The sequence below is a fragment of the Toxotes jaculatrix genome, chromosome 17 (assembly GCF_017976425.1).
Source record: "Toxotes jaculatrix isolate fToxJac2 chromosome 17, fToxJac2.pri, whole genome shotgun sequence".
NCBI lineage: Eukaryota > Metazoa > Chordata > Actinopteri > Toxotidae > Toxotes > Toxotes jaculatrix.
The window spans coordinates 12,336,371-12,357,891 of record NC_054410.1 but is presented as its reverse complement, the minus strand read 5'-3'; the positions used below and the strand labels follow the sequence as shown (position 1 = coordinate 12,357,891).

At 45.4% G+C, this 21,521-nt stretch overlaps 2 protein-coding genes across 2 annotated transcripts in view; one reads left to right on the top strand and one right to left on the bottom strand.

Moving 5' to 3' along the window:
- Positions 1-19,002, top strand: part of mnat1 (MNAT1 component of CDK activating kinase) — a 30,487-nt gene extending 11,485 nt beyond the window's left edge. The window contains exons 7-8 of the mRNA XM_041061486.1: positions 6,723-6,844; positions 18,689-19,002. Of these exons, the coding sequence (XP_040917420.1) occupies positions 6,723-6,844; positions 18,689-18,809 (243 nt within the window). The 3' untranslated portion in view covers positions 18,810-19,002. The remainder of the gene's footprint in view (positions 1-6,722; positions 6,845-18,688) is intronic.
- A 1-nt stretch (position 19,003) lies between these two features.
- Positions 19,004-21,497, bottom strand: trmt5 (tRNA methyltransferase 5). Its single transcript, XM_041061485.1, has 5 exons — positions 21,470-21,497; positions 20,727-21,325; positions 20,188-20,312; positions 19,433-20,072; positions 19,004-19,289 (listed from the first exon to the last, which is right to left on the bottom strand). The coding sequence occupies exons 1-5, from the start codon at positions 21,475-21,477 to the stop codon at positions 19,228-19,230; spliced, it is 1,434 nt and encodes a 477-aa protein (XP_040917419.1). The 5' UTR covers positions 21,478-21,497; the 3' UTR covers positions 19,004-19,227.
- Positions 21,498-21,521: the final 24 nt, after the last annotated feature.

The following is a 21,521-nucleotide window of genomic DNA, read 5'->3' as shown; positions in this document are numbered from 1 at the left end:
TTTAGGTCTTTGACTATTGGTAAGAGAAAACAAGAAGTTTGACGATGTTTCCTTGAGCTCTGGAAAACGAAGCTCAATCAATAAAGCAACTGTTAATAGAAGCCCCAGTATCAATACTCTCATGTGAAACGCATTCACAAAGGAGAAATATTTAATAGATTGTAACAGTGATGAATTGGAGAGAGCTGATTTGTGTCCCCTTGTTTTTTCACCTGGATGTTTTTGGTGATGCGCAAGTTCACCAGTCACAAAAGCAGAAATTCACTGTTCCCCTCACCTCCCTTCCCCCACACCACCCCTCTACCACCACCATCGGCCCCCCCAGCACTTGAGCCAGCTGCTTCACCCCAGGCCAAGGTGAGCCGTCACTGGTGGAATGACATATCTGCCTGTCTTTGAGCTGTCCGATCTGTGGAACGTGAGGATGCCAATTCTTTCTCAGCTTCCCAATGGCTCCGGTCTTTATTTAAAGAGTGATCTAATGTTGCATCTAGTTGTGTCATGTTGTTTACTTGGAACATGTAAGGGGACATCTCAGCCATGCTGGCACTGTTCTTAGCCTGGGTGATTTTCCAGGAGTGGGTAAAGGGGACTTTAAATCTGCCCCTGCTTATCCTGGTTGTGTGTTAACATGCAGTCAAATGGATGCTTGAGGAAGTTAGCTGATCCCGAGGGAAAGTAGTCTCGGTCCAGGTGTGATGTGAGGTGGGATGGGCCTGGTCTTGCCTCAGGAATGGTCTGAAATCACTCGCTAATCCCTCACTTTGTAGGCACTCTATTGAACTAAGACACACACATACCCGTGTGCGGGTGCATGCGCATACACACTCCCTTTACCCAGTCTGAGTAAACATCCTTTGAAGAATAAAGTGTCTTTTTAAAATAGATGTCCGCTAATATCAAAAGAGGCTCTCTGTGTGGGAGGGAGGCAACTATTGGCTGTTTAAACAGGTTGCTTGTTGATGTCTGACACATAAGACCAGCCCCAGTGCCAAACATGATGACAAGAGTCATCATTCTTGGCACCTGCTCTGACAAAACATAGACATGAGTTGACGGTTATCAGCATATAAATTGCTTCTTGTTTAAGCGTTGTATGAGTAATTGTTGTTGTTTTTTGTGGTTGTTGTTTTTGATTATATTTTAGCATGTTGCCTTTGTTTGTGCCCATAAAGTCATTGTGTTTTCCAGTCTAAGTGAGGTTAGGGATTGTCCTCAGCTGCTATAGTGTCCCATTCCTGAAAGCAGTTGACCGATGGGGAATCTCTCCACCTTGGGACAGCTTTCAGCGCCATCTTAAATGAAAGGTCCCAGGTTCCAGCACTGCTGGGGCCCAATCCACTCCTCACAGGCGACAGAGCAGCTGACATACCTGACGAGGCCGGCATGGGCACCTAATGAAAGCGGGAGGCACACACGCACACAAAAACAAAGTGCAACTCGCACACACAATGAGCCAAATGTGGGTGGAAAGTTTATCCCTAAACATAGATGTGTAGCCGACTGAAATAACCCCGGATTCTCTCTGGCTTTATTCCATTCTACACGTAGGCAGTGGAATTTGACTACCATAGAAAACACAAGCACAAGTACACATACTCACACACTCATACACTCATGCAGTGAACTTGTTTGCTCAGGTATGTTTTACTTGGTTAAGTTGTCCTCTACAGTGACCTCTGCTCGGTAGACGTACTCATAAGCACAGGCACTTTTATTCTGACAGACTGGCCTAACCAGTTTTGCCTGGGAGTTTGTCGCTACATACTCCCTGCAACCCCCACTCACTCTGCCATGATCTTCAGTGTTATTTTCAATTCTCTTATTCACGCTCCTAAGACAAACAGCAACAGGCATCAATATTTGTGTTGTTGTTGTTTACATGAAAAATACTGAAATAAAAAGTAAATGAATAAATAAAAATTTAACACATAGAGCATGCGCAAACCATAGACTGCTAGTTTTATGTGAGAGAATGCTCAACCCTTGCCTTTTGGCCTTTTCCTTTTTTACTGGATTGTTGGCATGCAGGTTGATAGCTGCAGGAGCGGGGGTTAGCTTAGGCGGTAAAGGGAACCATCAGCACTGATTGGCACCAGCACATGTGGGCATTCACACCTCTGCCCCTGCCCCAGGCTTGGCCCTGTTTAAGTTGGCCTCAACAACCCTTGCCCATGGGCAAACCGGCCTAGCCCAGTCCAGCGGAAAAAGGAGTTGTCAGCTTTAGGGGCTTTGCGCTGGGGCAGCTGCCACTGGTCAGGCAGTTATATTTAAACTTTTAAGGCGAGGGGAGGCACTATGTGGGCAGCAGCTTTTACACTTGCTACTTGCTGCTCAGTGGGCCGGTGGGTAGCCCAAAGCTCTTTATCCATACAGAAGCACTGGCAGTGCCAGGGCACAAGGTGGAAGTGAGGGCTGAGGATGGCATGGCACTAGGCTGGCCCCTAACTAGGCTTATTAATTTCATCCCCTATACAATGCTGACCACTGTTTCCCTTTACCATTGTTCTCATTATCACTATGTGCACTAGCGAATGGGGCCACCTGCCTCTGGAGCTCTGCTTAACATAGCCGTGGCTCCCCAAACCCTCGGTAACCAAGGCAGTGTATGTGGTCTTGTGTGTGTGTTTCTGTTGACATGGTGGAGAGGTGCTGATGGAGAGGTTAGTCTCCAGGCGACCTTGATGTGTCCTGCTGAGCTGCAAAGTCAGGGGAGAGATGGGCGGCATGGAGAGTGCTGATGATTGTGCAGTGTGTGTATGTATGTCTGTGTGTGTGTGCGTGCGTGCGTGCGTGGCACATGTTCCTGGTGGCATTCTTAGTGCTGAACTGCAATTTGAGCTATTGACTAGTCGTTAAATAAGACAAAATTTAAAAACAGAAATGGCAAATCATAGAAGTAGTGTAGACAAATCAGGCAGCTACAGAGCCTGTTGCTAGATAAGAATAATTTGTTGCATAAAAAATGTGTGAAAGTGAGTTTTAAGCAATGACTGCAAAAAAATTGTGTCAATTACATTTTTCCAAAATTAAGGAGCCCCCATAGCAGATACCCAAACATCTAATATAATTAATGTAGACCTTCGCAGTCAGTGCTGCGCCTTAGAGGCAGTCCTCTCATACCTTAAAAGTAATGTGACTTTTATGAGATCCCTGTCCCATAAAAGTCACATGAATGTCGGCCGCATCACTCTGTCAGGCGGGCTAACCCTGTTGCTTTCCCAGATGGTACAGTTAACGCAGACCACGGAGTTAAGAAAGAGTAATGTGACAGGATATCACGAGCTGAATTCTACCCTCCAAGAGGCGTAGAATGTTTAACGGTTTTCCAAGCCAGCACACCTGTCCCCTCCACCAACACAAGGATTGGCACCAGTGACTGCTTTACTTGACCTTTTAAAATGGCTCCACTCCTAAAAGTTGAAGCTGGTATTACCTGATCAGTAGAACTCTGTCTATATCTGAGGTAGATGTAGGAGGATCAGAGGAGCAGGAGGAGAAATACTCCCTCTGGCACAATGGTGATTTCCTTAAATCATCCTCCCCTGCGGTTTTATTAAGATTGATGGCCCCCAGAGTTTCATTTTAGTGTCGCAGGGGTATTAAAAGAGTCTTAAATACCAGTTATACACAAACTTTAAAGCATCATGAGGGCACACATAATGTTGCATAGGTAGTAAGATGGGCCTCCATGATGTTAAAAGCAGATGTTTATGTTGGCTCTTTCAGTCGTGTTGTTCCAGTGGCCCCTGTTCCCTCAGCCATTTCTGCCGTGCTGGGCCTGGCTGGGGGTCTGCACTCTCTCCTCTTCTGTTGCTTTCTTTCACCAGAGCATTTGGAAAACAACATTCATATGCCGTAACTCACACAATCTTTTAATAGGATGTGATGAGTTCATGATTGAAAGTTTCAGCAGTGTTATTAGGAGGAGTGGAGGACAGAGCGGGTCTGAGAGGAAACGGCTCAGCGTTGGATGGACAGTCAGACAGATTGTCTTGTATGAAAGCAGTTTAGATGTGCTACAAATGTTTACTTTGTACATTTTTTGTAAATATATTGAACCAATATATAGAACCAAATATATAGAACCAATATATAGAACCAAACCTGGTCTTATGTGTGCATGTCATATGCTGTGTTTGTTTGTGCTGATGTGTGTCTGCCAGTTTTCAAGGTGCCCTTGCAAAGGAATGTAACCGAAGGTTTCTCTAGTCTGAAGGTTGCCTCTGTTCTGTCTGTCGCTTAAAAATCTGATTCACTGCCCCGTAGCAATCTGCAACTCCCAATTTGCGGCTCTCTTTCTCCACCTCCACCGCCATCGTACACTTTTCTTCTGCTTCCCCCTCCACCCCCTCGGCCCCGTGCGTCTCTTTGATTGGCGCAGTAGGGGAGTTAAACAGTGCTGAAAGTCTGAAAGAAGATGGATGGAGAGGCTAAAGGAGTGCGAAAGAGAGGGAGAGTGACCGGGTATGGGTTAGTTGGTCTGGGTTTCATTAGCCTGTGGTGGGGCTCCACTGTGTTGGATGAATGGATGGGATGGGATAGGGAATCACTGGCACCCTGGGGTTAAAGGTCGAGAAGTGTCTGTCAAGTATTTTCTTTTTTAAGGGAAACTGGGCATTCAGAAACGAGCAGTGGGCTAAAATACTGTATCCATTATTTATTGTTGTTTTTTTTCTTACTGCTTTGTATACAATAAATGACCAAACATGGATAAATGTCAAATTTTGGCATCCTTACAGTCAAGGAGTAACAGTTTATGTAAATGATTTGATAGAAAACTTGAATTTATCAATTAAAAAGAAATGAGACATGGAAAAGAACAACACCTGTTATTCCACTTACTGCAGTTTCATAAGTGGAAGGAAATGCAGCAAGAGGGCATGTTGTGTTTTGTGTAGACATTCAACTTTCATTATGTGTTCGCTGGAAAAAAAACCCCACTCTCTTACTGTGACTATACTGCTACCGTTACTATCCCTGCAGCTCCCCCCACCTGCATGTATAAACCACTGCTAAATACAACAAGTTCAGGCTTGTACTGTTAAGGTTTCTGAAAGTCATTCTGGGAAATCACAGTATATGTAGTTTTGTATTGCAATATTGAGATATATTGTGATATATTGCATTTTGTGAGCCCCAGTGAAACTTCTTAAGGATAAAATACATAGTCAGGAATGTTTTAGTTTTTAATTTTTTAGCTAATAAAGTCAATTAAATACCAGACATATCAAGGTACTTTAGTACGTTGTTGCTACAATTGTATAAAAAGCCAATCCTGCTCCTTGATTAACATTACAATAAGGGAGAGAAGTGTAGAAAAAAGTTACAACATTTAACCACAAAATAAATCCTGGAATGAATCACAACATATTGATGATATATAACATGCTAAATGAATAGTATATGTTTTCTTTGTTTTATATGTGTCTTTGCACGTTTTCTTTTGTCTTTCTGACTGTCCTGCTCTTAGGCCTGTTTCGGACAGTTACCACCATGTTGTGTTTGGCTAAGAAACTCTGCATCCATTGCAATCTCAGTGTGCATCACTTGTGCTTTTTTAACTTCCAGCTCAGCTTTGGTTGCTTTATTTCCCTGTGTGTGCGCTCACATGGGCCAAAGCATGTGTGAGGGCAGGCAGTCTGAGGCCGCGGGGCACATGTTACTCGTTTAGTTTGGTTTTGATCAGCTCCACTCTGTGTTCTGTTGTTTATACTCCCCCTCTGCTCGTTTCTTTGCTGTATCTCTTATCTTTTTATCTTCTCGTTGCCTCTGAGTTCCCTTTGCTACTCTCTAAAATAGTCCGTGTTTGTTTAGACATCATCTTTTTAATTCCAGGTTTGTTTCATGACTCTGGCTTGTCTTTTGAGCCTCATTACTTTAATGCTGGAGAAAACATTGTGGTCTGACGCTGTGTGGAAATTCCCCTTTTGATGGCAGATCCCCAAATCGAGCAATTCTGCAGTGTCCTTAAGAAGTATCACATTTCTCACTCGATCACCGTGGTCAACTGCATGTGGAACTGGAGTAGCCTGACTGAAATCTCAACTTTAAGTAATGTTGGATCAAAGCTGAAAACTGACATTCAGATTCACCCGGGTGTTAGGTAATTCCATTGGAAGGAAAATTCAAATGATCACAACTAAACACACAAACAAAGTATTTCTTTTACACATACTACACACACTACCTACCAAATTTAAGTTTTATCAAATAATATTCTATACATTTTCAAATTATTTGTCTTTTGGTGGTTTCACGGAAATAGCCAATAGCCGTTTTTGATCCAAAGTACGTTTGCTTCCTGTTAGCAGGAGTTATATTTCCTCATCAACCTGACCACAGTTCTTCTTTCTGATGATAACGTTCATTTCTTCTTGTTCAGATTTCCATCAGGAATAGTTGTTGAGTTGCCAACAATGTGTTGACCACCACAAACATACTAAGTCATTGTCCCTTTTAGGTTACTCCGGCAAACCAACAATGCCTGGGGAAAGTGAAAATGTTTTCAGACAAAACTTCTATTTCCAAACCAGTCTGTCAAGAACTGGTATTTGTTAATGCTGCAGTTTGATTGACATTAATCTTTTTCCAAACTGTTTTTCTGTTTGTGTCATCCTGATTATGCCATAGCCACAGTTTCCAGTGTTGCGCTACATACTAAACAGAGACAATGAAGATTATTGTCCTGTGTTGAATGTTGTCTCCCTTTTTTCTTTCAGCGTCAGACAGTCTCTCTCATGGCTGTGCCCAAGATAGAGGAAGTCCTGTACCACTACAAGCCTCTTCAAGTTGAAACCTACGGACCTCCAGTGCCTGAATTGGAGCATCTGGGTAGACTCGGGTACAAACTTCTTAACATGCAATCTTGACCGCACATCTGGTTCCTTCAGGTCATACGCTATGTTTTAATTTAACACTGAGATTAGCTCAGTTGTCAAGTTGATTGACTAAGTGATATCCAATGACAGGACCATTATTTCCTTATAAATTCTTTGGAAGTTCACTGGAATGAATTATGTAATTTGGTTCCAAGAAGCTTACAAGAAAAACAGAGACAATGTTCTGAGACAGTTGAAATTAGTTAGCGCTTTCAAATTTTAAAGTAGTTGGTGATTTCCAGTGAAATTTTTCTGAAAGACTGGCTCCATTTAAACCCAAGTAAACACTAAGTAAGAGATCATCTGACCTGCAGCAAACTGACTTGAACACTCTTTAGGTTATACTAGCAAATTATTAGACTTAACAAATTAGAAATATACCACCTGAGTACTGTCTCAGTTTTCCTTATAATTGGTACCAAATTCAAGAGGTTTTTCCAGGGGCCTTCCTAATGAACTTACAGTTCCATATCATTTTTGTGGGACGTTAAAGGAAATTATGGGACAGGTCACATAAAGTCAGTCATGGAGTTTTTTTATTCTCTGCTTAGCTATGGTGTATTGTAAAGTTTTTGATGTGGGGTTAGAGAGCTGTTAGAAAGTCAGTCTGCTTGGGAAGCCTGGCTCGTCTCACTTGACTCTCCTCTGATTAAGTGGGAGAGTGAGAGCAAATGAAGGGGAGGAGGGCTCGGAGAAGGGGGGAGAGAGCGAGAGAGAGAGAAACAGCCATCACCCTGCCACAAGCCGCCACAGTGCCTCTGCAGGAGCGTCCATTAACACACACAGGAAGTGCTTTCTCCGACGGCCCCTTTGGGCCAATCAATCCACGACGCCATTGGTCCAGTCCTCACCGAATGTAAGCTATCCATCAGACAGCCAAGCGCCCAGCCGTCTGCACTGCAACTAGCTGGCACTAAAGCCTGCCCACACACTGTGAGCGGCCTGTTTTTATTGGGTGACAGGAGCAAAACGGGGTCATATTCTTTTTAGGTGAGCTCATTGACTTTCAGCGCTGCTTCACCGTGACAGTAACCTTCATTTGGCTGAGAAGTGCAGGTCTGAACATCATGTCAGCATGTTTAGGATAAGGATTTTCTGGTTTACTCTTCTTTATTTTTCAGATAAAAGGCGCTATTGATTTGTGTTGTACAATCACATTTACCTAATTACATGGAAAAGCACCTACTTCAGGTGAAACGTTTTCCTTAAAGGATTGCAGGAGAGTTTAAGCAGAATAACTGGCACTTATTTACATTATGTATTCAGTGAAGTGCTGAGGTCCTACTTCTTTTGGCCAGCCTGATCAATATGCAGATGAAACACATCTCACAATTTTTGCCGCATGCTGGAGCTCAGAGGACAGAGGAAGAAGAGGGAGGGGGGGGGGGGGGGGGGGGCCCGGTGTCAGCAGTTCAGGGGTCCAGGAGGACCAATGCTGGAGAGGAAGGGCTCTGCCACGGAGATAAATGAGGTTCAGTTCAGGAACACCAGTCCCACTGGTGCAGGCTGCAGGCAGCGACACAGACAAGCCCGTTCAGACAAACCACAACTCCCAAGATGCAATGTGCTGTTAAGTAAAAGCAAGGAATTGTGCTGACACTTCTGTGCAGTTGGCAGTTTGTGATTCAGCGAAGTTTGAGGTTTTGTGCATGCAAGCTCATATGTACACAGACGATCAAGCACTTGCAAGTACACATGTGCGCAGACGGTGTCCCTTAAAGCTGTTGTACGTTTTGTGTCATACACACTCACATTCACCCCTGTTATTACAGTTTCAGCATTTTTGCCTCAGTGGAATTTATGTGATGTGGTAAATATTCACAAGTGATTGTGCAGAGGGGAGAGAATGCGGACAGCGTTGAGAGGGTGAAAAGTGAGTCCCCTGTGTAAAGCGTTAGACTACAGCTCCAGTCCTATGACCTGTGAAGGGAATATGCTTGAATGTGCGAGGAGATACGGATGTGCCTGAGTGTGGATGAGGTGAAAGGGGCTGCGAGGGGGCAGGTACTTATTTTGAAACAAGGCTGTTTGTCTTGGTCAAGGCCCACTGTGACAGCAGCACCACTGGTGATTTGTCTTGGACAGAGCCATCAAGTGAGACTGGAGAATTAAGCTCATACACCCCCTCCCTGGTGGCCCCAGGGCCTCTGGGTTTGGTCTCTTGCATGGGATGTCCAGTCAACACAGGACTGACTGGAGCCATGCTTTTTATTTCAACTCACTCTTTTCTTCTACACCACTCTCTTTCTCTCTCTGTCTCAGTGTCTGTGTCTTTTTCGCCTTGTCCCTTTGCCCCCCAAAAAACCGCAGGAGTGCTGCACGGCTGCCAGGAAAAAGAAGGGCCACGCCTCTTTCACTGTCTCTCTCTCTCTGTCAGCTGTACCTGAATAAATATGGGCTGAGCTGAGCTCTTATATTAAAGACAGCTGCCTCAATACTGGAGCAGAGCAAAGGCTGCATGTTCAGGCAGTGGGGGCCTCCAAAAGTGCCCATTCAGCTTCTCACCTTCACACACACAACCAAATGCTCCTCCCCTGATGTTCATAGGTGTGTATGATTTGCCACAGAGGACAGGACCCTGACTGCGTGAGGTTTCCATAATGGCAGTATAGTGCAGTCCATCTCATTGACTGGCACATACCCAGAACCATGCGTGAGCCGTAAGAATTATGAGCAGACTATGAATGTAACACTACAGCCCGTACGCCACATGTCCTGCCATGGCTCCTTACTTTTATGTTGAACAGTAAATACCTTTAATAAACAAAATCAAAGTAGAAGTAAATACTGCTTTGCAGACACAAACAGAAACATATGATGTTTATGTTGATATGGCTGATATGAATCCCAACACACAGCAGCCAGAGGCTGAAGTGGTAGCTGATTTAACTCCCGCCTCCTCCCACCGCTCCTGTGCCTGCTGATGGACATAACCTGAATGGAGGCACTTCCATACATCAAAATACACTGCACCAGTGAAGTCATGCCTGCATTATGGTTAAAATAAGTTGATTTATATACATGAGCTCATGTAGACACATACTGATGACCTGAAAGAAAAATTAATGTTCTATTTTTGTCTATGTGTGTGTGTAGATGAGCATCTGGGTCTGAGTTTGTTCTCTACAAGAATACTTTTTAAGCTCTGACTGCGCAGGCGATGAAAGACTGACTGGGATCTTGGACAAGGACAAATCATATGGGGGAAAAAATAGGGGAAAGAGAAATTGGCTGTGGAGCGTTGAAAAATTCGACTCAAACCTCAAGTGCTGACAATGAAAGCTAGCCAGAATAGTTGTTTGTGTTGGCACAGGTCGCCCTGAAATTAGCCCATCTCTTTCTGACAGAGGTTGCTCAATGTACTTCGCCAAATGCCAGTGTGTATAATATTTTGAAATTTTGCCTCCTCCCCCACTCCGCATTTCTTTCTATAATTGGTGGAAAAAGTGAGGTTTTCTGTTGGGAGCGCTTGTCACGCATCCGTCTCTTGTCGGTGGGGTGAAGGGAAGCAGCTGAATGAGCAGAGTGTTTAGTCTAGAGCTCCTCTCCTGGGGTATACGTTTCTCTGCATGAGGAAGTAGTCCTCAGAGCACTGGGCCTCAGCAAAACAGACTAGCTGAAGGGTTAAATAGCGATAGGTAGTTTGCTGTGACCTTATTTTACGAACACAGAGGTCAACCAGTTGTTTTCATCCCCTGGAACTGCCCCTGAGTCTTCATTTAAAATGACTCAATCTTTTTATGGACATAGTACAAACACATGGACTCACAGAAGTAATACATAAATCACTTGTGCTCACACACATAGAGTAGCTATGTTTAACGTGTACTTAAAGGATGCCTGCTCACTGTTCTGGTTGGGAGCCAGGGGTTAATGGGTCTCTGAGTGATGCTCTCCTCCTGCCTGTGTTCTTTAGCTTTCCAAGCATCCCTTGGTGTCTGCGTGTTTATGTGAATTGTGTGTGTATCTGTTTGTTTGTTGGTGTGTTGGCTTATGCTGCATGTTAAGTGCTTTGGATGGGGTGGGGTGGGGTGGGGGGGTATCCAGAATAGTCAGTGGTGCCATCACAGCCCTCAGTTCCTGGCAGCCGGCTTTGCTAGCCTCTCCCTGCCGGGTTGGCCTGACTCCAGGTCTCAGCTCTCCATCTTTCCAGCTCTGGCCTAGCTGGCCAAGAGCACTACCAGTGACCCTGGATTTGGCTCTTGTAGTTAGCAGGACCACTAAACATGGTCCATAGAGTACTCTTGAATCCATTTCTGCCATCACTAAATTAGAGTATATGAGGTTTAAATTGCATACAAATCATTCTTTCCTTCCCTTGCTTTCCCCTCTCACTCTGTGATGAAAGTGCAAGTCAGCCATGATATTCTTCTTTTTCACTCAGTATGCAGGGAACAGCCACTCCAGAGGAATCTCTAGAAACAGCCATGAATAGCTTTTCCATGTATCCCAGGTTCTCTGATCCCTGCAGGGCACATATCCATCTGATGGCCCTGACGGGCCTGCAAGAGCCTTGGGGGTTAGGGATCAGAGGTCACTGACCGCGGGGGGACCTGAGGTGCAGCACCGGGATGTCAGAGTGCTGAGACTGACGGGAGCAGAGTGATGGCACCTTAGAGAGACGGGTCTCGTATTCTGGGCCTCAAATAGTCCTGCACTCACGCACTCTCTCTCACACAAACACAGCTTTGATGCTTAAGTTATGAGCTAGAGACTGAGGCGCCGGTTAGCATGACCTCAGATGAACTCCCTCAAGAGCAGTAGTCTTTGATCTGCTTTTACTACTATTAGATAATGTCTCAAGACACATATTTTGCTCTTATTCAGCCAATTAAAATATTCTGTGATGTCGCCAAACAGTACCATTTATGGGAAATGGTTTATTTGGCTCTTGCATAACAATAGGGCTTTCCCTCAAATACTTTGGGGTTGCCACCATAACCAAGACCTAAAGCTGAACTTGGTTTCTCAGATATCTGATATCCTCCATTCTTCCACACTACACACTCATTGCGCGTGGCAGTGTCTTGTGTTACTAGAGCCAGCATGGCCAGTAACTATAGACTTGAGTGCAGCGCTTGTCTGACCATTTAAGTGTTTCCATAGCCTAGATCTAAAAGCTTGACTGCAGCTGTGCAGGCTCACAGATTTAAAATTTGCATAGCCAAAAGAGAGTGCAGGCAATATAAAAGTGTGCAGGCTTGAGTCCAGCTATTTGACTTGCAAACCTGTCTGTGTCAACAGGATCCCCTGTCTTCGTTCACAGCATACAACCACCGCCTTGCTTTGATACTCAGCTTCTTGTACTGTAGGTGCTTTCTTTCTTCGTTACTAACTAGATCAGAAATAGAGTGGAGCGTGGCCACTGTCCTCCAGCCCCCACCCAGGCCATTATCCCGTCTGTCTCAGTAAACAGACCATTAACAGAGAGAGCTGGTAGAGGCCAGATCACTATTGTTTTCCCTCCCATAGATCTGTGCAAATATTGATCTACTCTTGAAGTATGAGTCAAAATAAGCACACTCTGTAGTTGACTAGAGGCTTCTGAGTCATTTCTGACCCAAATGGTGGGCAGAAACACAAGGAACATTACAGAATGACAGAGCGGGAGGTACATTTGTTTTATGTGTATTCTGGTCATCTGAAAGAGGTCTGCTTTTAGTGTTATTGTTTTCCTCTGTGGGCTGAGCGCCAGACAGACCAGCAGTCTCCTCCTATGATGAACTCCGGCCAGGTTAAACCAGGCCATTGCCAGTGAAGGAGACACCAGTGGGCAGGGAACTCCGAGGATAACAGCCTGTCTTGCCTCCAGGTTTATTTGTGTCACAGCCTAGAAGCGTCAGGGTCAACATCCAGCAAACAGTGAGGTGATGTCTCCTGACAATTTTAACACACGCCGATCTGTGTAGAGGTTTGCAAAGCGGCCGCACACAGCCTAGGTTTGTATGCTTTGATTTTGAGCCAGACCGTGCTCGTAACCATGCATACACATAAACTGAGTTTGTGTGTGTGTGTTTCACACAAACACCAACAGACTATGACTCCTTGTTTCTCCCCCGTTCTTCACCCCTGGGGCAAAGGGCTTGTCAATGTACAGGGGGATTAGCGGGCTCATTTTCCCCTCTTAAGAGCAGGAGAAAGAAAACAAACTCCTGTCATGAGGGGCTTTGCCACGCACACCTCATGGTAGGAGGTACATCTCCACTATGATGTATGAATTATCACCCTCCCCCTGCTGTACCTTTCCCTGCCTATTTGCCTCCCCCCTCCTCTTCAATTCTCTTTTCCCATCTTTCTCCCCAATTGAAATCCTCTTTGCCTCTCCTCAGGGCTTGAGGTGCATCAGTAACCGATACCTGTGGAGGCAAATCCCCCCTGGGAAAACTCTATTCTTCCCCTCTGTATCGGTTCTCTATTCTCAGAATGTTACATCTAACTGTCAAGGCTCCTTTGCTTGTATGGGTGTGCCTTTTGCTACCAGCCATTCACTGGAAAGCATATGTTCTTCCATTGTTTACGGCCCCATTTGGTTAACGATGACACTGATGTCATGGCATTATCCTCCCTCTCCAGTCCAGTTTGCCCCCCTCCTCCTTCCTCTGAGCTCTCCAGGGGGCAGAGTTATCAAGTGGCAGCTCAGGAGACGAAAGAAAGATGCTCTCTGTATCAAGTGGCTCGCAGGGTGTGTGATGTCTCTCCAAACCCCATGGCTGCTGCGGTTAGGTGTGAAGCCGGTGGCCGAGCCAGTCATCCAGCCTCTACTGCCCCCATCAGGTCAGACAGAGGAGGTGCAGGGCTAGGACACACGTGAGCCAAGGATGAGTAGTGACAGGTGACACTTGGAGCAAGAAGCAGTTGAATTTAGGCGCAAGTAGCACAATAGGCCTTTATCGTAGGCACTTTGACGCTTCTGTCTTTCAGAAACACAAAACAAGCGTACGTCTCAGTCATTATCACTGATACCAACAAGCTGACTTCTTGAGAACAACTTACAGATCGTCAGTCACTCCACATGAGAATGTATTTCTATAAATGTTAATGTCAAGTGTCACCCAAAGCTTCTGTTAACACTCTAAACATGTTCTCCCCTTTGCTAAGTGTTAGCGATACCCTCCTCCCTGTCGTCCACTCTTTTGGGATGCAGAGAGGCAGACTCAGCCTGTCGGTGGTGATGATAAGACACATGATAACAGATAAGGGATCCGTAGGCTCATGAAGATATGATGTAACCGCACTGTGCCCCCCTCCACAGTACAACTTGAGATAATCTGGTGGACAGTGGACAGGCTAATGGCTGAGGATCTGTCTCACACACTCGCACATCCCAGAGGAAGCTGCATTCAGTGGAAAAGAGTGTGACCTATGACCCATGGTGAAGAAAGACCGCTGTTGACAGATATAGTATACCTGTGAGAGTCCTCTGTGTTTGGCTTGTCTGCGGGGGTTTTGTTTCTGGACCGCAGCCTGGACCAATTCACACATTCTCCACTGGTAAAACTCTGCTCCATCAGTTCGCCGTCGGTATCGATACAAACAGCTCTGCCCTTAGATAAACATGTATTCACACACATATGAATTGTGTAGACACACACACAGGGGCATAAGCACACATCGCACATCCACACAATGTGCTCAGTGTGCTGTGTCTCTCACAGGGGTACATTTTCTCTCAGGGTAGAGTTTAGGAAAGGAGGGGCAGATGGGGCAGCAGTGCTGTGAGTGAAACCGGAGCTGGCTAAGGAATGCAGGGGGTGTTTTTAGAGGACTGGAGTGGAGTTTGGGGGCGAAGGAGAGTGTGTGTGTGTGGGGGGGGTGACTTAAGGGGTAGGATGGGTGATTAGGGGGTGACAGCTGAGTGCTGACCCCTCTATAATGACAAATCATCTGGCAGGTGTGTAGCCCCCCCCCACCCTCCTCCAGCCCCCATCATTCCCAGGCCAGGAATCTTCAACCGCTGCCGGAGCAGAGCGTTAAAGGAAGACTTCCGGACATTCACTTTGCCATCCAGCAGCCTCATGACTGGCCTCCCAGGCTCTGTTCAGATATAGCCTATGTTAGCTGCCCTCTTTGTGCACTCCACACACCAGTCTAAGCTCCTTCACTTTAATAAACATAGCTAATGAGGCTCCAGTCCTTGGAGCAATCTCATGTAGGGTAAGATTTATTGATTTGTCTTTGTAGATGCCATTTTTTCCTTCCTGTGTGGATTCACCAGAATACAAAGTTTATCTCCCTCAACTGCCTGAAAGTCAGCGTATGCTGTTCAGGTCATGAATCACGCTGATGACAAGCTGAATCCAAAAAGCCTCTGATCATCAGTGTTGTAAAAACAAAGGCTGACCCAGGATCAGTGTAGGTGTTGTGAGAGCGGACAGGTGCCAAGCCGAAGCCCTGTCTCAGGTCTGTGCTGAGGTTTTGAAGGAGAAATGTGAGAGGTATTCAGAATTTATGGATTCTCTCAGAAAATCCCAGTCATTCAGATATTACCTCAAATTTTCTGTTCCACTGGAGGAGCCAGCCTTTGAACTTGCTGCATGGTGAACAGGAATGTAAAATCTTCATGTATGAAAGCAGCCAAACCACACACAGTAATTCTACAGTGAGCATTGTTTAAGACTGATTCAGAGTTCTCCATTGTCTTGTGCGTCTGCTCTGTGGTTCGGCACGAATGTTGATTAAGTGTCTGCTTGCTGAAACAGCCATTGTAGCATTACAGGCTTCTTTTCTTTTCCATCAAGCCTGGGCTTCCACAGCTCTTCTTAATCCAATTCCCGCCAACACGTGGAGTCTAGACAAGAGGCCCAACACAGCCCGCACCTCCGTCTGATATCTACTGTTTTCCCTCCGGAGTCCCAGCCTCGCAGCTATTTCCCTGAAGAAGCCAAACACCCTCCATTCCACATAGGCATGGCCGATCCAAACACAAAGAGGAGCCACACATTCTCAGCTGGAAATCACACGGAATCCGCCGGAACATTTCGCCACTTATCTTTTCACTTTGAATTAGAGATGGGGCTCTGCGGTGTTTTCCAGGCAGCAGGAGCGGGGAATACTTTCAGTGTCCCGTCAGGAATATCTCTGACCGTTATTAGCATTAGCAGGAGACATTGCCCAGGTATTAAGAGTTCCAGACCCAAGTGGAAAAATGCTGTTTGCTCTGAACTGTTTTGATCCAACTGCACATGGTTTTTAGAAAGAGAGGGGTAATAGCAGATGGTAAGAGTAGAGGTTGAAAAATAATGCAAGGACTTTTGAGAATATTCTGCTGTTGATTCCAAAGGATTTTCTTTTTTTTACAGGAATTCATGCCCAGTGTTTATGGTACGGGAAAGAGATGTTCATCTGAGGAAAAAAAGCATATATCACCACTTTGAGTGTGTACACTAATGGAAAACCCCTGTCATACTCCCTTGTGGCAATTGCACTCTGACACGCACACTGTCGTACTGTGTCATTCGGTTGTCTTCATCACCTGCGCTCGTCTTTTCCCACTCCCCTCCAAGCGACATAATGGGCCCGTCCAAAGTGACCCATATTTACCCAATAATACGAGGCTTTGAAAAGACCCATATCGAGTTGCAGCTAATGCTCCAGTGGGGCCTGGAGAGTGAAAGATGTTACCGGCCGAAACGGCTTGGGTTTCAGGGCCCTGCGAACAAAAGGCAGTCCAGTCCACAGAGAGAAAGGGAGAAAGAGGGGACGGGGGTGGGAGGGGCGGTGATGGGGTGGGAGGGTGTGGAGTGTGTTAGTGCACACAGAGAAACAGTAGCGTCAGAGGGGCTCGAAGCGTCTGTTTCAGAGAGGTGTGTGTGTGTGTGTCTATGACTGAAAGAGCTTGCCTGTTTTTCTGCTGCCCATTTTTAATGCATTTCTTGTAGTTGCATGTCTGAGATGTTGTCAGTCCGCTCTTAATTTTGTCAGCATTGTCAAGTTCAGTCATGTGGAAAGAGTCAAGTTTATCTTTCAGCTTCATCAACATCTATAGCCGGTAATGTGTACATACATGTATGTGGCTGGGCTTTTACAGGAAGATGCGGATACGGCCGCTGTAGCTGAGTTAATGGAGCAGAACTGAACTAACCTCTGGTGTTAGGGGTGAGCAGAGGGCAGACAGGGTTAGTTTAAGAGAAGAGGGTTTGTGATGATGATACCCAAAGGTGATTTCACCTCATATCCTCCCTCCTACTTCCCACCCCTCCACCCTCTTTCCCCCTCTCCTTCATGTTCTCTTTTTGCTCTCTTGCTCTCTCTCTCCTTAGGGGCAGGCAGGTATAAAGTTACACAGAGCTCTCAGCTTTCTTGGAAGGAATGACCACATGAGTAGCTTGGGGATTAGATTAGCAGGAAGAGCAGACTTAGCCGGGCTGTAAATAGCCCACTTTTTTCACCATTAAAAAGGCCCAGTACAATATAATCAATAGATAGCACTCATCTGATGCAGGAAGCCATATGAGAAGACCTCCCTCAAGTGCTCTGAAGGACAGGCTACAGCAGCTTGGGCCTAATGAAGTTATTATTAATCACTGGGCCTCCTGTTTTGAACTTGTGTGTTGTTTCTCTAGTGGGCGATGAGTGGTCTTTGTGTGCAAGACCTGATTGACATCTCTTCGGCAGCTCTTCTTCTCACTTTCACGGTCTATTATAAGACTTGACAAGGTCATCTCCTGCGTGTGATATTCATTAATGTTCGACTTTATGTGTTTATGTCACAGTCATGCCAGCGAATATGTTTCAACCTTATTTTTTCTTCTGGGTTTTATTGCCTTACTAGGAAATTGCCAAAGCTCCTTGAAGAATCATAAAACACCAAAGAAAAAAAATAAGATCTATTCAGCATGCAGTCTCACCAACACCTTATTGTCCCTGTCCATCTCTCATTCACACACACACATACACACCTCAACTCTCTCAGTCTGAACCTCCCCACAGGTGTCAGGTTACTCTGTAAAGCAGCTTGAATGGGCACAGAAATCACAGAGGGCTGTCTGTGTTCTTGATTCCCATTTCACTTTGAAGTTTCCCCGGCTCACAGGAACAAGGGCCACGAAGCCAGACTCGTGTGAGGGCTTTAGACCTCTCTGCCAGGACTATGATTTCTGCAGGGTGGGGCGTGCGGGGGAGCGTAGGAGGGAAGGCAGTATTGACGAGCTACGTGTTGTCTCAGTTGTTGGAGGACTTTGCTTTTTTAGCTTTGTAGTCATATGCTACAAGAAAGGAGTAGAGAGCATGTGTGGAGGTTTCTCTCCCTATAATCACTTTTTGATGGCACAAAACAGAGGAGGAAGGATTAGAGTGGGTGAGGACATAGGTTACCCCCCCCCCTTGCTCCAACAAACACCCACTCATAAGTACAGGGACATCTATCACTGTTGGGACAAGATGTGGAGACCAAATTAATAGCTCGACTGTTTTTCTGTCTGTGGGCCAATGTGAAAATAAACAGTGACTTTTGGCTTTGCTTAAGAACCTGAAAAGAGGCTTTGGCAGGATACATCTGTAAGCACTTATAAAATAAAAGACACCTATAATACTTTAATAGAGCCATGTTGGAGGGCTTTTGGGCACAAGGTGTTCCAATGTTAGGGTACGGGTACGTCTGTCTTCATTGATCTCATCAAAGGAACCAAAGGGTCCTGGAGAGCCAGAAAAAATAACTTCAAGTGTGGATTTAATGAAGAATAAACTTACCCTCAGGTTACACTCACAGGAACTACTTTTTGAAACCAGCTCTCGGGCTGCCAGTCAGTCACATTATTTACAAAATAGCTTACTCTTGTTACTGACCACAGCTCTCTGTGTGTTCTCAGGTATCTGAACCATGTGCGAGCCGCCATGCCTCAGGACACAGCTGGAGGATACACCTCGGCTTTAGCGTGTCATCGAGCCATCCAGGATGCTTTCAGTGGGCTGTTCCCTCCAAAAGGCTAAACCCATACAGGAGTTACAACAGCTACTGGATAGAAATGTGACTGAATGGACTATACCGGTAAATACTCCCCTGATACCACTATGGAGAGCTGCTGTGGTGGGAAGTGATCTGACTCATTTTTGGTCGACATGTACATGACTTTTTATATTTTTGTGGTAATTTTATATTTAAATAAATCACAATGAACACTGAGTGTCTGTCCATCATTTGACAGATTTATTTAAAAATAAAGTAACTCAGGATGTAACATGTCAAGCCCTGAGTAATAACACTTCTTATACATTCTAGTATGAGCAAAGTATTGAACCAAAACTGGGTCATGATTTCTGGTGACAAAATGCTTCAACATCTATTAAACTCATACTTTCTCGTTATAAAAAAAAACTCCCAACTCAAATGTTTCCTTGTGATGATTTACTATGTTGAATCTGTAGTTTCTTCACACTTCTGTCTCTTTGGGGCTGGTTCTTCTGAAGACTCTGTGGATAACACACAAAAAAAACATTACAACAAATATCTTCAGTTCTTCCTCCTTACAAAGCACCAACCGGCTCTGTGGCATTCTACTATAAATTCATGTTCACATTTGAATGTTTGGTTTTCATATTGAAATTATTATCACCTGTCTGTTCGTGACTGCTGCTGAAGAGGACCTCTTTAGGGAGTGTGAATCTCACACACATCATATCTTTGTTGGGTGCTACATTACGCACAAAATGTACAGAGCATCTGTTCTCCAGGGGGAACCCAATGCTGTGGGACGCTCTCTTCACCACGTCCGTGTCAGGGATGTCATCTTTAGAAAAGCCATAGCAGTACACTGTGGGTAGGTTTTCATCACAGGGGGTCTCCTGGTGCAGGAGGCCTCTGAATGCATCCAGAAACTCCAAAGCCAAGGCAGGCAAGTTCATCACCACATGAACATTGGCTTTTCCCTTCAGCAGAGCAGGCAGCTCCTGCTTCACAGGTCCCTGGATGAAAGCTCTGCCGTCCAGGTTAAACGTTCGGACTTTGCTCTCCACCTTGTTGAGTTTGCAGTTGTGCTGCAGCCATCGGTAGGACTCCGGGTTGAGATCGTTGGCTAACACGTTGGCACCCAAGCGGGCAGCAGGGATGGCGAATGGTCCAACACCAGCAAACACATCAAACACGGTGTCACCGCGTTTGATGAGCTGCACCACACGCTGGTGCTCTGTGCTCAGCCGGGGGTTCCAGTACACACGAGAGAAATCAAACTCATATGTCATCCCGTTTTCTTTCACCTGCCACACACAGATAAATGGTGATGAGCATCGGAGGACTCTCCAAAACTCTGTGGATGTTCCGTGTGTATGTATCATTAACACGATATCATTGCATAATTGTACTATAACTTACTTTGGCGACCATGTTCTCTTCTCCAGCTAGCACCTCCATCTTGAAGTTGCGGTAAGTTGAGTCAATTATGTTTGTTTTATTGACCACACAGGTAACACCAGGGTTTTTGTCCATGATAACTTGACCTACAGGGGAAGCAGCAGACAAGTTGTGAGTATAACCTTAAACCTAATACTTGCTTGTTAACTGTGGTTGTCTTGAGTTGGGGCTTGATTTAGGAATTGAGAAATACACCAGAATTTAAAAATAATTTTAAACTTAATATTCTTAATTTTATCTTGAACTATCTGTATATATTTGTAATAACATTAAATACAGCCACAGCTCTGAGTGGTTTGATGAGTGTGATGAAAAATGATGAAAATCATGCTGTGACCTTCAAAATATGGGAATATGCTTATCCCTTAAGTAGAGTTGAGAGACTTAGAGAATCTTTACAAAGCTGGGTTGAGGCCTACACCTTACGGTGTCACTCTGTATTGATGTGTCATCTGTATGTTACTTTGCGCTGAAATTCTTGTGTTGCATCTGCATCTCACCTATGAGGTTCTTGTACGGCAGCTGGTGGTCCCTCAGGTTCATGTGTGCGATGTGTCCCACCCGGCTGAACGCAGAGGTCACATCCTGCCCCTGAGGGAGCACGGCCTCCAGCACTTCTTCACTCCTCAGGTTGTCGTAGGTCAGCTGCAGCTCATAGTAGTGCAGCTCCTCAGCAACGCCAAAAGACCTCAGAGCCTCAGCTTCAGCCTCTGAGAAGGAGCTTGTCGAGGACACTCTGTGAGGGTCCAACAGGACTAAACGAAAGTCATCACTCTCCTCTTTATCTTGCACCACTCTGGACACCCCTGGGCGCTGGATGGTCGACTTTTTCAGGCTCTTTACCACTTTGTTTAAGACCCTAGTGGGCACCCGTAGAGCTGGGACTGTAATGTTCTGTGTAAAAGCCTCTTTGTCCAGAGAGGTCATACCTCGGACCTCTGGAGGGGGCTGGTACAGTTTAGGCTCCATTGCGGGCTTCACAGTAAAGCCAGGACAGGCTGAGGCTGACTGTGAGGCTGCAGAACAAACGCTCCGGTATACAGCAGCAGCTTCTCGGTTTCTGTGAGTGTGTGCAGATGTTAAGACTCTGCTGAGGAGCCTGAAATGGAAGCAGAAAAGTGAATACACACATCCTAACTATAGCCCGAGTTAGCTGTCGCACAAACCGAGCAACATGAGGCTTAAAAAGTGATAATTATGCGATTATTATAAAAAAAAAAAAATCACACTCAAGAGCACCAACCTCAACATCCTCCGTTCTCAGGCACGCTTGAATTATGTCATCGGTGTTGGAC